This window comes from Balaenoptera musculus, chromosome 20, assembly GCF_009873245.2.
Source record: "Balaenoptera musculus isolate JJ_BM4_2016_0621 chromosome 20, mBalMus1.pri.v3, whole genome shotgun sequence".
Classification (NCBI taxonomy): Eukaryota; Metazoa; Chordata; class Mammalia; order Artiodactyla; family Balaenopteridae; genus Balaenoptera; species Balaenoptera musculus.
Genome location: NC_045804.1, coordinates 22782116 through 22795286, shown reverse-complemented (window position 1 = coordinate 22795286; position 13171 = coordinate 22782116). Strand labels below are relative to the sequence as shown.

At 54.8% G+C, this 13171-nt stretch overlaps 1 protein-coding gene across 3 annotated transcripts in view; it reads right to left on the bottom strand.

Annotated features, from left to right (window-relative positions):
• Positions 1-5450: 5450 nt before the first annotated feature.
• Positions 5451-13171, bottom strand: part of DBF4B (DBF4 zinc finger B) — a 33517-nt gene continuing 25796 nt past the window's right edge. For 2 of the 3 annotated variants that reach the window (XM_036835921.1, XM_036835922.1), the window contains exons 10-13: positions 12276-12392; positions 8605-8713; positions 8342-8466; positions 5451-7510 (exon numbers count right to left, since the gene is read on the bottom strand). In XM_036835921.1, the coding sequence (XP_036691816.1) occupies positions 6571-7510; positions 8342-8466; positions 8605-8713; positions 12276-12392 (1291 nt within the window). In that variant the 3' untranslated portion in view covers positions 5451-6570. The remainder of the gene's footprint in view (positions 7511-8341; positions 8467-8604; positions 8714-12275; positions 12393-13171) is intronic. The other variant, XM_036835923.1, reaches the window with a different exon arrangement.

Here is a 13171-nt window from a genome sequence, read left to right as displayed (position 1 = left end):
GGGGCAGGGCCTCTTGTGGCCAACCCGACTCGGTGCCTCTGGGATCTCTCCCCGTGGAGCAGGGCACTGCTGGGTCCTCTCAAACGCTTGGGCCAGACCCCTTTCCATCCAGCAGCCTCCTTCTCTGGGCGAATGATGCCCTTGCCTCCAGGAGGGCTTCAGGCATTGCTGTCACCAGGGGGGCCTCCCCTCACTGGGCTGAGTCCCTCACACAGGGCACCCCAATTCTTTCCCCTTCCCCTAAATATGTAAACTAGCCAGGTAATTTATATGAGGTTAGCATGTCCAATTTCTGTCCCTCCCTTGCCAGCCCACATCTTGAGGAGTAGAAGATACCTCTGCAGCCTCAGCTTCCCCTCTCTTGCCAAACTAGGTTGCCCTGTCTATAGACCATCTGGCCTCCCAACCTACCTCCCCAGCTGTGCCCTCAGCTCAGCTCCCAAGTTCCTGGGCAAGGTGGGTGCCCACACTGGGGGCTTGGGATCTCTGACCCCTGCTAGGGATCCTAAGAGTCAGTGATGGGTTAAGGTGTGGTAAGACGTGAGCACCGCTGGTGAGGCCTCACCCTGACTTTGTGCCCCAAGCCAGAGCATCCTCGCACCCACACTGGGAGACCACAGATCACTGAGGAGCAGGAGTGGAGGCAGGGATCCCCTTGCTGGGTCCTCTGCTTCCCCGGGGACCCAGGGCCTCTGCCAGGGAGGGAGCTGCCTCTGGCTCGTGACAGGCCCCCCCAGCTCTATTTTAGGCCCAGGAGAGGTGAGAAGGTGATTTCCCAGGAGGCACTGACATCAATGCTGGGAACAGGGTGACTCCCCCTCCCCCCCATCCAACCACCTGCCATTCCAGACCCAGATGCTCAGCAAGTCTGAATCAATTGTTCCTTCATCCTGGAGACATCTTGGAAACGTCCTCCAGGGTGTAGGGGCTCTGAGGAATTAGGACCTACTGTGTGATATTCCCTGGAAACCCACAATTATCCAGGAGGGGGATACTGTGTTTCTCATTTTACAGGTGGGGAAACTAAGGCTCCGAGAGGCTACGCGAGCCTCCCAAAGTCAAACAGCTGGTCGATGAGAGGTACATCCCATATTCCAGGGTCCCCCTCCTCCCTGGCCACCCCTATCCCCACCTTTGCCTTCTGTCTGGGACCTAGAAGGGAATGGCCCATCTGGTCCATCTATCCCACCCTCTACCCCTTTGGTTGGCACCCCAGACACTACCAGGGTGAGTCTGTCCTACCTTACCCTCGCCATGTTACAGGGCCTCCCAGGATAGGTGGGGCTTCATTTCACCATGGAGGGCTTTGGGCCTGTGGGAGTCTGGATCCCCTCCTGCAACATGCCCAAGACCACACAGAGACCCCAATCTGTGGCCCGGACCTCCTAGGCTGAAGCACATTCCTACAACTTCTGTGGCCCTGGTTTCTTGGGCTTCCTGGTGGGGAGATCTTGCTGGCCCTGAGTGACACGTCTCCCGTGGCTTTCTGGGCCAGCTCCCCTGGAGCTCAATTGTAGGGCCCACTGGCCTCCAACAGCCCCTTATCTCTCTGGGTTCCCAGCTTTGAGCAGACCCAGCTGGACAGCTTGACCTTCCCTTGACCATACTCCACTCCCCGCCCAAGGCCCCTCCTCCCCATCTTGTCCTCAGTGGCAGCTCTGCTACAAGCTGCACGCCACTCCCAAGCAGGAGGCTTGCTTCAATTCCCTCACGCAACCTCTCGCCTGACATCGGTGGGGGCGGCTGTAGACAGCCTCTCCTCGGACTGGGACTTCACAAGAGTAGGGATTGCCACCCCATCCTACTTGGCCCCTGATAGCAAGGATGGCTTTCTCCTTAGATGGGGCCCCCTAAGGGCAGGGCCTGTGTCTCCCCCTCAAACAGGGGTTGGTTTCCCTGGGGGAATGCCCACCCTAACCCCACAGCTATGGTGGGCTCCTTTGGACCCTCTGCCCATCACTTGTTTCCCCACATGGAAGAAATCAGAGGTTGGTGGCCACTGCTGTCTTGATGCCATCCTCGGGCCACCCTCTGGGGGAGCTGTTAGGCTCTGGTCCCCACCCCCAGCCCTCTCTCAGGAGCCCCCCTACCATCAGGAGGCTGGGGCCTCCTTCCCTGTACATTCTTCCTGCCGTTCAGCCAATTTTCCCCTCAAATTTTCCTGCACAGGGGCGAAGCTGGGCTTATGTGGGACCAAGACCTAGTCCCAGCAGCAGATGCAGGTAAGGGAGGGGTGTCTGCTGCCCCCGCCCTGGGGTGGCATGGTGGGCGGGGATTCCTGCCAACAGAGGCAGTCTAGGCCCCCTGCCTAGTCTGCGAGGCCTGCAGCAGAGATCACGCCAGGCAAGGGGGCAGGGTGGTGAGGTGGGTAAGAGTAGGACTCAGGGCTCCAGGCAACCCACTGGGGTCCCAATCCTGGTTAACCGCTGTGTGACCTTGAGCAAGTCCCGCAACCTCTCTGAGCCTCCGTTTCCTCATCTGTGAAATGGGGGTTAAAAAGTCTTCCCTGCAGTGTTGCGGGGGAGATAAATGAGTGGATGAGCCTCAGGTGCTCAGAGCAGTGCCTGATGACAGAAGGGCTCACCCACCCTGGGCTCACACTGTTCATGTTGCCCTTACGGTGCCAAGGAGGAAACCAGCTCCTGGCTGTTGCCCAGGACCCAAGGGACTCCTTTTCCTTTACGGCTTGGGGGCCTCGGGGTCCTCTCTACCCAGCACGTGGGGAGACTGTGCCTGATGACATGATATTGAGGGGTGGGGGGGTGGAATAAGAAGTTCATTCTGCTTCCTCCCAGGTCCCACCCAGTGCCCTGTCCTTTCCACCAGGAGAGGACGGTTCTTGTCATCTGAATATCCCTCCAAGGGAAGCCTCATGTTCCTCCCTCTTAGTTGTCTGGGTGGCCCCCTCCTTTAATCTCTGAAGCTCTGAGGCCTCGCCTCAGGGAGGAGTTGGAGGTGCCTGGCGTGCCAGAATCCTGGGGACACCCATCCTTTGAGAGGTTCACAGTGCACAAATGCAGTCGTGCCCCCAGGGGGCCAACAGTACGCCTGCCCCACTGCCCCTCCTGTCCCATGCAAGGGATCCTCCTGGAGTTCTGGGGAACCGGCTGTTGGAAAGTGGGGCGCCCAGGGATGGGGTGTCTCACAGAGCCCCTTAGCAGCTTCATCCACAAATTTACACTGGAGATGGGGCTATGGGTCAGAGAGCCATCATGAGGTGGGAGAGGAGTGAAATTCATCTCTGTTGAAATGTCTAGAATGGAGGCCTCGCAGGTGTGTGTTGGTGGGGGGATGTAATAATAAGTTAGTTTGTTGAGTGTTTACAACGTGCCAAGCACCTCGCTGACATAAGATTTAATTCTTACTTCCTGGTGACGTGGCAATGACAATTACTTCCATTTTTCAGATTAAGAAAACTGACTTTCAGGAGTTTGCCCAAGGTCACAAAGTGGCAGGATCTGGATTTAAACTCAGGCCTGTGTGGCCTGAAGGCTACAGGGTTCGTGGAAAATATGGAAGCTGTGCCTTGAAGAGTGGGCATTCCAGCTGTTTTGGAGGGTCATTCTAGGTCAGGGTCCAAGAGTGAGGACGTGGGGCTGGACTGCCCGCGATGGTCTGGCTGGACGGGGTCCGGGAAGGAGGGGGCGGAGAGGACAGGGAGGCAGGGCGGGTTAAGCGGAGGACTGTCAGCAGGGAGAGCACACAGGAGGGCCTTGGGGCTGGCAGAGGAAACAGGAGAGACGTATGACGAAGTGGGCAGGGGATCCAGGCTCGGACCAGAGTCCCTCTGTGGTGGCAGCAGGACAGGAGGGACGCAGGGATTCCTAGGAGGTTATGGTATTTTATTATCGGAGGAAGGACCATTGAAATCATCTCAAACAAGCCCCCTCACTTAAAGATGAGGAAACCGAGGCCCAGAGTAGTAAAGGGACTTGTGTTGAGTGCGGCTAAGTCTCCTGCCTTCCCACCCAGCACAGGTGAAGACTGGAACTCAGAAGCGAGTCAGGGGTGGAGCTACCAATTCGCCCGAAAGAACCAGAGCTCAGAGGCAAGGACAAGGTCCCAGGCTCACATCTGGGGAGGCAGTGAGGGCTGGAGACTTGTGCTGCTCAGGGAACCGGTGCACATGGTAGAGAGGGCAGAGGCTGGGGAGGGAGGGGATCCAGGCTAAAGTGGGGTCAGCAGGAGTGGGGGAGCCCAGTTTCAACAAGGTGGAAAAAGAGAGAAGGAACCTGACTTTGGTCATTATCAGGTTATCTGGTGACCTTGGAACGGAAGATCCCAGTGGAGTGCATCAGGCAGAGGCAGCACAGAGGTTGGCTAGGGAAGGAGGTTCAGGCATGGAGGCCGTGGCTGTGGACCGCAGGAAGTAGCCACAGAACAGGAGGGAACTTTCTTTCAGCTGCTGTATCAATGCAAGTGTTTTCCAGGCTGGAATTTTTGGGCAGAGAGGAGAGGTGGAGAGCTGGAGGAAACTGCCAAGGCTGGCGAAGTGGGCTGGAGAGCACGGGGAGGAAGGACACTGCATCCTTCGAGAGTCAGATGTTGAAGTGGGATGCTGAGCAGGGCGAGGCAGTGCCTGCTGAGTCTGGGCCAAGGTCATCTGCTGAGAGGGAGGGAGTGGAAGGTTTGAACAGTCCCCGTGTGGAGGAGCCACCAAGGGGGCTAATTTATGTCAAGCAGCACCTACCTGTCCCGTCTCAGATCTCAGACGTCCTGGGTTCCTCTCAACTTATATCCTGGAGGCCAGAACAGAGACATGGCTGTGGAGAGATGTAACCTTGGGGCTCGACCTGGCAGAGATGTGATGTCCAAGGTCACATGAAGTTGTTGAAATGGGAGGGGAATTCCATACAGTTGGATGTGAAGTCCTAGGCAGATGGTGATGAGGGCATTAGGACCTGGTGCATCGGTCTTGGAGTGAATAGCACGTGAGGCTATCAGAAGTCTCAGAAAGGGGCGGGGGAGCTCCCCACCCAGAGTGGCAGCATCATGGGAAAGGCAGTGGGGGACGAGGCACGCCCATGTGTCACAAAAGGAAAGGGATGCACCTATCAGGGAGCTCAGAAGGAAGCTACTGTCTGGGTCCCAGGGAAGGGGAGAGGGCCTGGAGCAGAACGCTCGTTAGGGCAAAGGAGTTTCTTTGGGAGTGGGCGGCGAGCATGCCCTCGGCAGGCGACCACTCAGTGGGCAGCAGGGCCAGTGAGTGACCTGAGGAGACTGGACAGGCACGGCCCCACCTCCCCACAGCCCTCAGGAGGGTGGTGACACCCACACATGCTCTCCCACTTGCAGGAGGCACCCGTCCTGTTACCAGCTGTTCTGTCTGTATCTGCTGGGCTGTCAGCCTGCTCAGGTCCCTGGAGGGGAGATCAAGGCCCAACACACATACTCCAGCCCCCCTCTCTTTGATATTTGTTATTAACAAATTTATTTTACATCTCCTGAACCAAGATTAATTGCGAAATTTAACAGGATGGCATAAAAAGGACAAACATGACCTCTATGAGGGTTGTACACATAGTTGCTCTATTTCCAAACTAACAACTCAGGTCCTCACCCGCAGGTAGGCCCCCCTTTCCTCCTCCAAAATGAGATACAGAATAGCACCAGGCTTCTGGTAGCTTCCACATTTAAAGAGACAAACACACAGAGGCAGAGAAGGGTGAGAAGAACCACAGTACAAAATGTAAAAAAAAAAAAAAAAAAGTGGCCGAAGAATCGATAGCAAACTCATCTCCGTCTCCAGATTAATGGCTTGGCTGAAAGAAATGGGGGAAGGTCCTTGGGGAAGGAGAGAGGGAGGAGGGTGATTGCAGAAGTTGGCAGGTGAGCCACTGACCCTGGAACCGAACTCTGGGTGGGCAGCCAGAGCTGAGCGGCAGGGAAGAACTGAGAGGGGTCCCCAGAGGGGGCTCTGGCTACATCCTGGGCTCAGGGGAGAGGTCAGTGCTGGGCCCCCACTAAGTGCAGCAGGGAGGGAGCTCTGGAAGTGGCGCAGCCGAGCCCCTCCTCTGCTTCATATGTTCCTGAGGATCTGTGTGCACCAGCGTGGGGGGTTGGGGGAGGGGACAACATGCAGGCATCTCAGAAAGCAGGAGAGCCACATGCTTGTGGGAAAGGAGGCTGCTGGGGGTGGGGAACACCGACAACTAACCCTCTCGGCTCTGCACAGCAAGTGCCCGCAGAGGGACGGTAAGCCAGGCCAGGGCGCCTGCTGCTCTAGCTTCTCTGTGGGCCCTCCCTACACCAACCTTGCCTCTGCCTGCTGGCCTGGGCAGCTGGCCATGGCTGCACAAGCCACGGCTGGAGGAAGGAGAGAGGGCAGCCCCCAGCCCAGACCCTCTTGGTCCCACCTGAAGACCTGGCGGGTGGGAGGACTGGCCCCGTCAACTCCACAGAGCTTGGCCATGACCACAGCTGTTCACGTGGACTTCAAGGGCCAGGCCCCAGGCGCAGGTCCTCCCCGTGTGCCTGGTCAGCCCGGGCTGGGTGTGCAGCACTCAGCAGAGGTGTAACTTGCCCTGAGTCGGGAGCCGTCTGGCCCCAGAGCTGCGTGCCCGGAGGGACTCAAAGGAGTAGTTCTCTGCTGGCACTGGGCTGGGGTTGGGACTGGGAGACAGGGAGAGGCTGGGGGGTCCAGAACCATCGGGAGCGGCTGGCCCCCCCGCTGGCTGGAAGGGGCGGGGGCAGAGAGGTAGCCTGGCTCTCTGCAGGTCCTCCTGGGGTCTGTGTGCCCGCAGCTGAGTGCAGGTGGGCTGGCAGCTGGCCTGGAGCTGCGGGGCCGCTGGGGAGCTGCTCAGCCTGCTGGGAGACAGGGCCAGAGGCTGTGCACTCAGAATCCTTAGATCCTGGGGGCCATCCTCCCCCAGGCCAGGGGGCCTGTGTGGCCCAGAACTCTGCTGGCCTGTCTGTGGGCTGCCCGGGAAAGGGGCCTGGGAGGGAGAAGCAGGTCTGCTGGTGGCAAACGGGCTGGAGGGAGGCCAGAGGCCCGGGCTCATGGCCTGGAAGGGGAAGGGAGAGAAGATGCTTGCCACTGGTTGTCCTGGTGCCACAGGGGCTGGGGGCTCTCGGGACGAAGAATGAGGCCTGTGGCCAGGACACCCCTGCCCTCTTCTCGGCATTGCCACTGGGGAACTGAACCTTCCGCTTGTGGCCAAAAAGTGCCAGGTCTGGGCCAGAGGAGAGTTCAGCAAATCCAGAGCTGGTCAGCAGGCACTGGTAAGGAGGGCTCCTGGACACTGGTGTCTCTTGGGGGTCCACAGAGACATCAGCCGACCCTCCCGGCTCCTGGTGGCTTGCTATTGGTCCAGGTATCTTGCCAGCCTCCACAGGTTCAGCTGCTGCTCTCATGCCGCCCACTGTCCCATTGTGCTCTGAGGCACCTGGGGCCTGGTGATCGTCTTCTTTCCTCCTCCTGGGAGATGCTGCCCTGAGATAGGAGGGCTGGCCGGGAGGCGGAGTCTCAGGACACAGAGGGTCACAATCGGAAGCCAAGGAGCCTGGCTGCCTGTGGGGATAAAAGCACCCAGAGGGACATAGCGTTCAACTCCAGAGCAGGTGGCAAGTTGGGGTCCTCCCGGGCTGAGGCTGGGGCTGAGGGCAGAGTGGGGGCCTTCTGTGCTTTGGTTGTGCTGAAGACAGCTGGCCATTCTGGGTCCCTGTGAGAGGCCCGTTCTTGGCTCTGCGGCCTGTGCTCGGGGCTGGCCAGAGGAACAGGTTAGAGGCTGTTCCATTTATTAACTTCACACAGGAGGCTGTGTCCTTTGGTGGCTAGAGAAAGCAGCACAGGTCCTGGCTGTCCAACCTGAGCCCAGGGAGGCTGCCTGGGGTGGAGACTTGGGGTGGGAGGTGAAGCCACAGCTCCTTGGTGGGCAGCAGCGGGAAGCTGGGGCTCAGAGGGCCCTGGGATTCTGCTGAATCCCCTGCAATCCTTTCTGGGGGTAAATGTCTAGAGAAGCAGAAAGATCCTCCTCTTCACCCACCTGGGAAGGACCCAGGAATCCCCCTCCCCACTTCTAGAAGGCCAGAAAGGCACACGACCAGGCACATGCCAGGAAACAGCAGCTGAACTGCTCCTCTTGTGCCCCCAGCTGTGGCGATGCCTGGGCGTTAAAAAGGGAGCCACACTCTGATCAGGGTCCATCCTGATCTGATCAGCTGAAACCACAAATGGAGGTCTTCCCCCCCCAAACCTCCCGAACAAACAGGACAGAAGATGGCAGGAAAGAAAGGGAAGGAACGCCATAGCCTGGTCCCTGCTGCCGCCAACCTGAGGGTCCTTCCCACCTCAGGGCGGTTGTGCCCGCCACCCGCGGCAGGGCGGCACGGTGGCGCTCACCCGGGGAGGCTGGCCTGGAAGGGGATGTCCGCAAAGCTGTGGCTCAGCTGGGCGACGATCCGATCCACTTCGGCGTACGGGCGGGCTTCCAGGGCAAAGCCCCGGTGCTGGGGGCTCTGAAGATGCTGCCCAGGGTGAGAGGAGGCAGGGGCATTAGACCAGACCAGGGCGGGAGACAAGCGGACCAGGCGGGAGAGACCGGGCGGGGCAGGCGGCCTCAGGACAGGCTGGGAGCTGCTGCGTGTGGTGGGGAAGGAGCTCACCCTGCGCAGCTCCTCGAAGGCCTCTTGGCAGCACTCGCAGTACCCCTTCTTCCTCCTGGGCACCGTGCAGGCGGCCGATCGCCGGCTTGGCTCCTGATCCTTGGCTTCTCTGGGGAGGGGACAGGTGGGGGAAAGCGGTCACTGCTGGGGCCCTCAGAGCGGGAACTGCTGCTCCGGGGCCTGGAGCCCAGACCAGGGTGGGGATGGACCAAAATGGCCAGAGCCGGGCAGGCACAGGCTGGCCTGCCTACACTTGGCCTCAGGAGAGGCAGCAAGGAAGGCGAGGCCTCCCTGTGAGTACCCTTTCTTAGCTCTGTCCTGTACCTGCCCACACATCTCAAACCACAGGTGAGGACGGCTGATGAGTGGCAGCAAGAATCCCTGAGGACATTCCAGCTCTACGCGCACACCCAAACCCATGTTCATTTGACCCGCACAGCTGCACCTTCACTGAGGACTTTCACATCTTTCTCGAACCTGACCTCTCCTCTGAATTTCAGTCCTGTATTTTTTTGTTTGTTTGTTTGTTTTAATTGAAGTATAGTTCATTTGCAATGTTGTGTTAGTTTCTGCTATATAGCAAAGTGATTCAGTTTATATATATATGTGTGTGTATTTTTTTCTTTCTCATATTCTTTTCCATTATGGTTTATTATAGGATAGTGAATATAGTTGCCTGTGCTATACAGTAGGACCTTCTTGTTTATCTATTTTATATACAGTAGTTTGTATCTGTTAATCCCAAACTCCTAAATTATCCCTCCTCCACCCCCTTTCCCCTTTGGTAACCATAAGTTTGCTTTCTATGTCTGTGAGTCTGTTTCTATTTTGTAAATAAATTCATTTGTATTATTTTTTAGATTCAGCATATAAGTGCTATCATATGGTATTTGTCTTTCTCTACCTGATTTACTTCACTTGTATGATAATCTCTAGGTCCACCTATGTTGCTGCAAATGGCATTATTTCAGTGTCTTTCATGGCTGAGCAGTATTCCACTGTGTGTGTGTGTGTGTGTGTGTGTGTGTGTGTGTGTGTGTGTGTGTGTATACACCACATCTTCTTTAGCCATTCATCTGTCGATGGACATTTAGGTTGCTTCCATGTCTTGGGACTGATGGATCATATGGCATCAAAACTAAAACTCTAGTTTTAGTTTTTTAAGGAAACTCCATACTGTTTTCCATAGTGGCTATACCAATTTACATTCCCACCAACAGTGTAGGAGGGTTCCCTTTCCTCCATACCCTCTCCAGCATTTATTATTTGTAGTCAGTCCTGCATTTTTAACAGTCTGTAGGGTAATGGTATTTGGCTGTCCCAGCAAACTCAACGGGTCCAAAATATTCCCCTAAGGACTTTCTAAGTATGACACAAAACCCAGAAAACAGAAAAAAGCTGAAAAATTCAACTACATGCAATTAAAAAATATATATGCATGGCAGAAAACATAAGCAAAGTTAAAACACAAACCATAAACTGGGGAGGATATTTATAACTAATAACATAGCAAAGGGCTCATTTCCCTGAAACACAAAGGGCTCCTTACAAATCAGTAAGTGATCAATAACTGAATAGAAAAATGGGCAAATGATATGAAAAAGGTTTACACAAAAAGAAATTCAAATGATCCATCATAGGAAAACATACTTAAGCTCATTCATAAAAAGAAAAAAAAATTAAAATTACAATTACACTGAGATACGGTTTTTAATCTATAAGATTGGCCGGAGTCAACAGGTCTGACAGCTCACAGTATTAGCCAAGGGGATGGGGAAACGGGCTCTGGTCCAGTGCGGGTGACAGCGTACCCTGGCTTCACCTCCATGAAAAGCAATTTGGCCGCGTTTCTCAAAATTATAAATGTAGGGACTTCCCTGGTGGCGCAGTGGTTGAGAATCTGCCTGCCAGTGCAGGGGACACGGGTTCGAGCCCTGGTCTGGGAGGATCCCACATGCCGCGGAGCGACTGGGCCCGTGAGCCACAATTGCTGAGCCTGCGCGTCTGCAGCCTGTGCTCCGCAACAAGAGAGGCCGTGATGGTGAGAGGCCCGCGCACCGCGATGAAGAGTGGCCCCTGCTCGCTGCAACTAGAGAAAGCCCTCGCACAGAAACGAAGACCCAACACAGCCAAAAATAAATTAATTAATTAAATAAAATTAAAAAAAAAAATTATAAATGTAAGCATCCTTTGACCTGGGATTTCCGCTTATAGGAATTTATCCTGCAAATATACTTGAACAGTCATAAATTTACTCTGAACAGGACTACTCACTGCAGCACTGTTTATGATAGCCAAAGACTGGAAATCATCTACGTGTCTGTTAAATAAAACAGGGTAAATCCATACCATGGGGTACCCTGCAGCCATTAAGGGGAATGAAGATGCTTTTTAGGTACTAATAGAAATTAATCTAAGATATATTAAGTGGAAAAGCAAGATCCAGCACAGGGAAGAATATTGTGAGAAGAGGGAACAAAGGGTACACAATGTACTTCTGTCCATAAACTCTCTCTGGAGTGAGACTCACAGGCTGGAGATTGGGGGATGGGTGTAGAATACAGGTTTTTCACTTTAAACCCTTTGTAACTCTTGAATTTTGAACCAAAATATAACAATTTTAAAATTAAACATTTCCTCCCACAGATTTTCTATGCACACCCCCAGAACGCTGGGCCACCCCCTCTCCGTTCCTCACATCTGGTCACCAAAGCTTCACTGCTTCATTGTCTTCCCTTTACAACCTGTCGGCTCCTCTGCCATGCCCAGGCCATCCCAGGCCGAGCACCCCGCCCAGGCCCAGCCCGGGCGGCCTCATGACTTCCTCTCTGCTGTCCCTCGCACCTTCTGGGAAAGGGATGAAGGGCACCTGGACTTCACCCCAGCCTGTTCTTGCCTTCCTCTGCTTTCCATATACTGCCACATTCCCTTTCTGTTTTTCTTACCATTAGCACTGTTTCCTGACCATGTGGCCCTTGTCTGCTGGTGGAAGCCACAGGTCCTCCTTGGCCCTGGGGACCCTCGGGCTGAACATCTGCCTTCTATTCTCCTGGTCTGTAAACTAACCCTGCGGCCCACAAGTTAGAAAGGGGCTGAGAAGGTGTCCAGGCCATCACCCGAACCGCCTTCCTTCTGTGATTTGGTCAGTGAAGTTTCAAACTCTCACCCATCTGCAGAGTAGGAGTACTGACCAGCCTACAAGTCACTCTGGACCACATGGTGTGGCAGGTCCCCTAGATCCCCTGCCCCCATGTTTAGCCCAAAAGGCCTCGAACTTTGATGTGCACTGAAATCACGTGGGGAGCCCATGAACATGCATGCAGGTTTGGGGGCTCCATCACCAGAGACTGTGATTCTATGAGTGTGGAGTCCAGGACCCTGCATTTTTAAAGGGACCCCAGTGGACTCTGATGAAGGTGGTCTATAATCCGAGTTTCAGAAACTGGCCTCTTGCCCTCTGGACACAAGTCAAATTCTTCAGTATGGATGGAGAACACCAAATAAAACGGATGAACACTCCTGGTGTCTCTCTTCTCTGGGCTAAGTTCCCGGAATAGACCTTGCCTAAGGAGCTAACACATGGCCATTCCCAAATCTGACCAGCAGGCCCCTGACGGGGAGGACTTTGGCCTGGAACCAGCTCTTGGTACTCAGGAACCAGAAAGACCCACCTGGTACGGTGTGAGCTGCCTGGAGTCGTCGGGGCCTCAAAGGGACTTGCGTCTTTGGGTCCCAGAAAAGAAATTTCAGGAAAGGATTTAAACTGATGGTGGAAAGGACGAAACTTCCTGAAACACAGAAAACTTCCACTTTGACTACAGTGGGGAAGTGGAAAGGGTGAGGAAGGGGGGCTGGCCCAACTCCCGAGAATTCCACTCTCACCTGCCCAACTTCTAAATTCTAGAACAACGCTCTCATCTGCCTTACTAGGTTAGATTAGTATTTTAAATTAACACTCTTCCTGTCTACTTTCCAAGACTGTTTACACTTACTGCCTCCCCTGAATCCTGTAACCTCTGAGCTGAGCGGAACAACGGTGTTACCCTGTTTTACACCAGAGGAAACGAAGCCCGAAAGGATTTGTGACTTGCCCAAGGGCTCACGACCTGTAAGTGGCCAAGTCCAGATGGGAAGTCACGTCTCCCAACTCCTGATCTAGTTCCTCCCACCTTTCCATTTTGTTTCTCGATCTTCAAGCGACCTCTGAGGACTCTAGCCTGGCAGAATCTAAATGCAAGGATGTTTAAACCAGAACAGTGATCTTCCTGTTCCATGAAGAGGAACATCTTTGCTCTGGGCTGGTCCTTTGTACTATCTGAGGGGTGGTGCTCTGAAAGGAAAAGAGAGGTACAGTGAAGGTTCTGGATAGTCAGACCTATACTGAGTGGTTTGGGGGGTTTGCTTCAAGTTGCTCACGTTCAGGAGACTTTCAGAGCCAGATCTTGTGATCTGTGGATACTCAGCAAACCCTGGGCACACCGTGTTGGGTTGCAGTGGCCGGTGCTCCAGAGGAGAGCAGGCCCTGGGTTCCTGGGTGGCACAGTAAGAGCCTCGTGGCCTCAGGAGT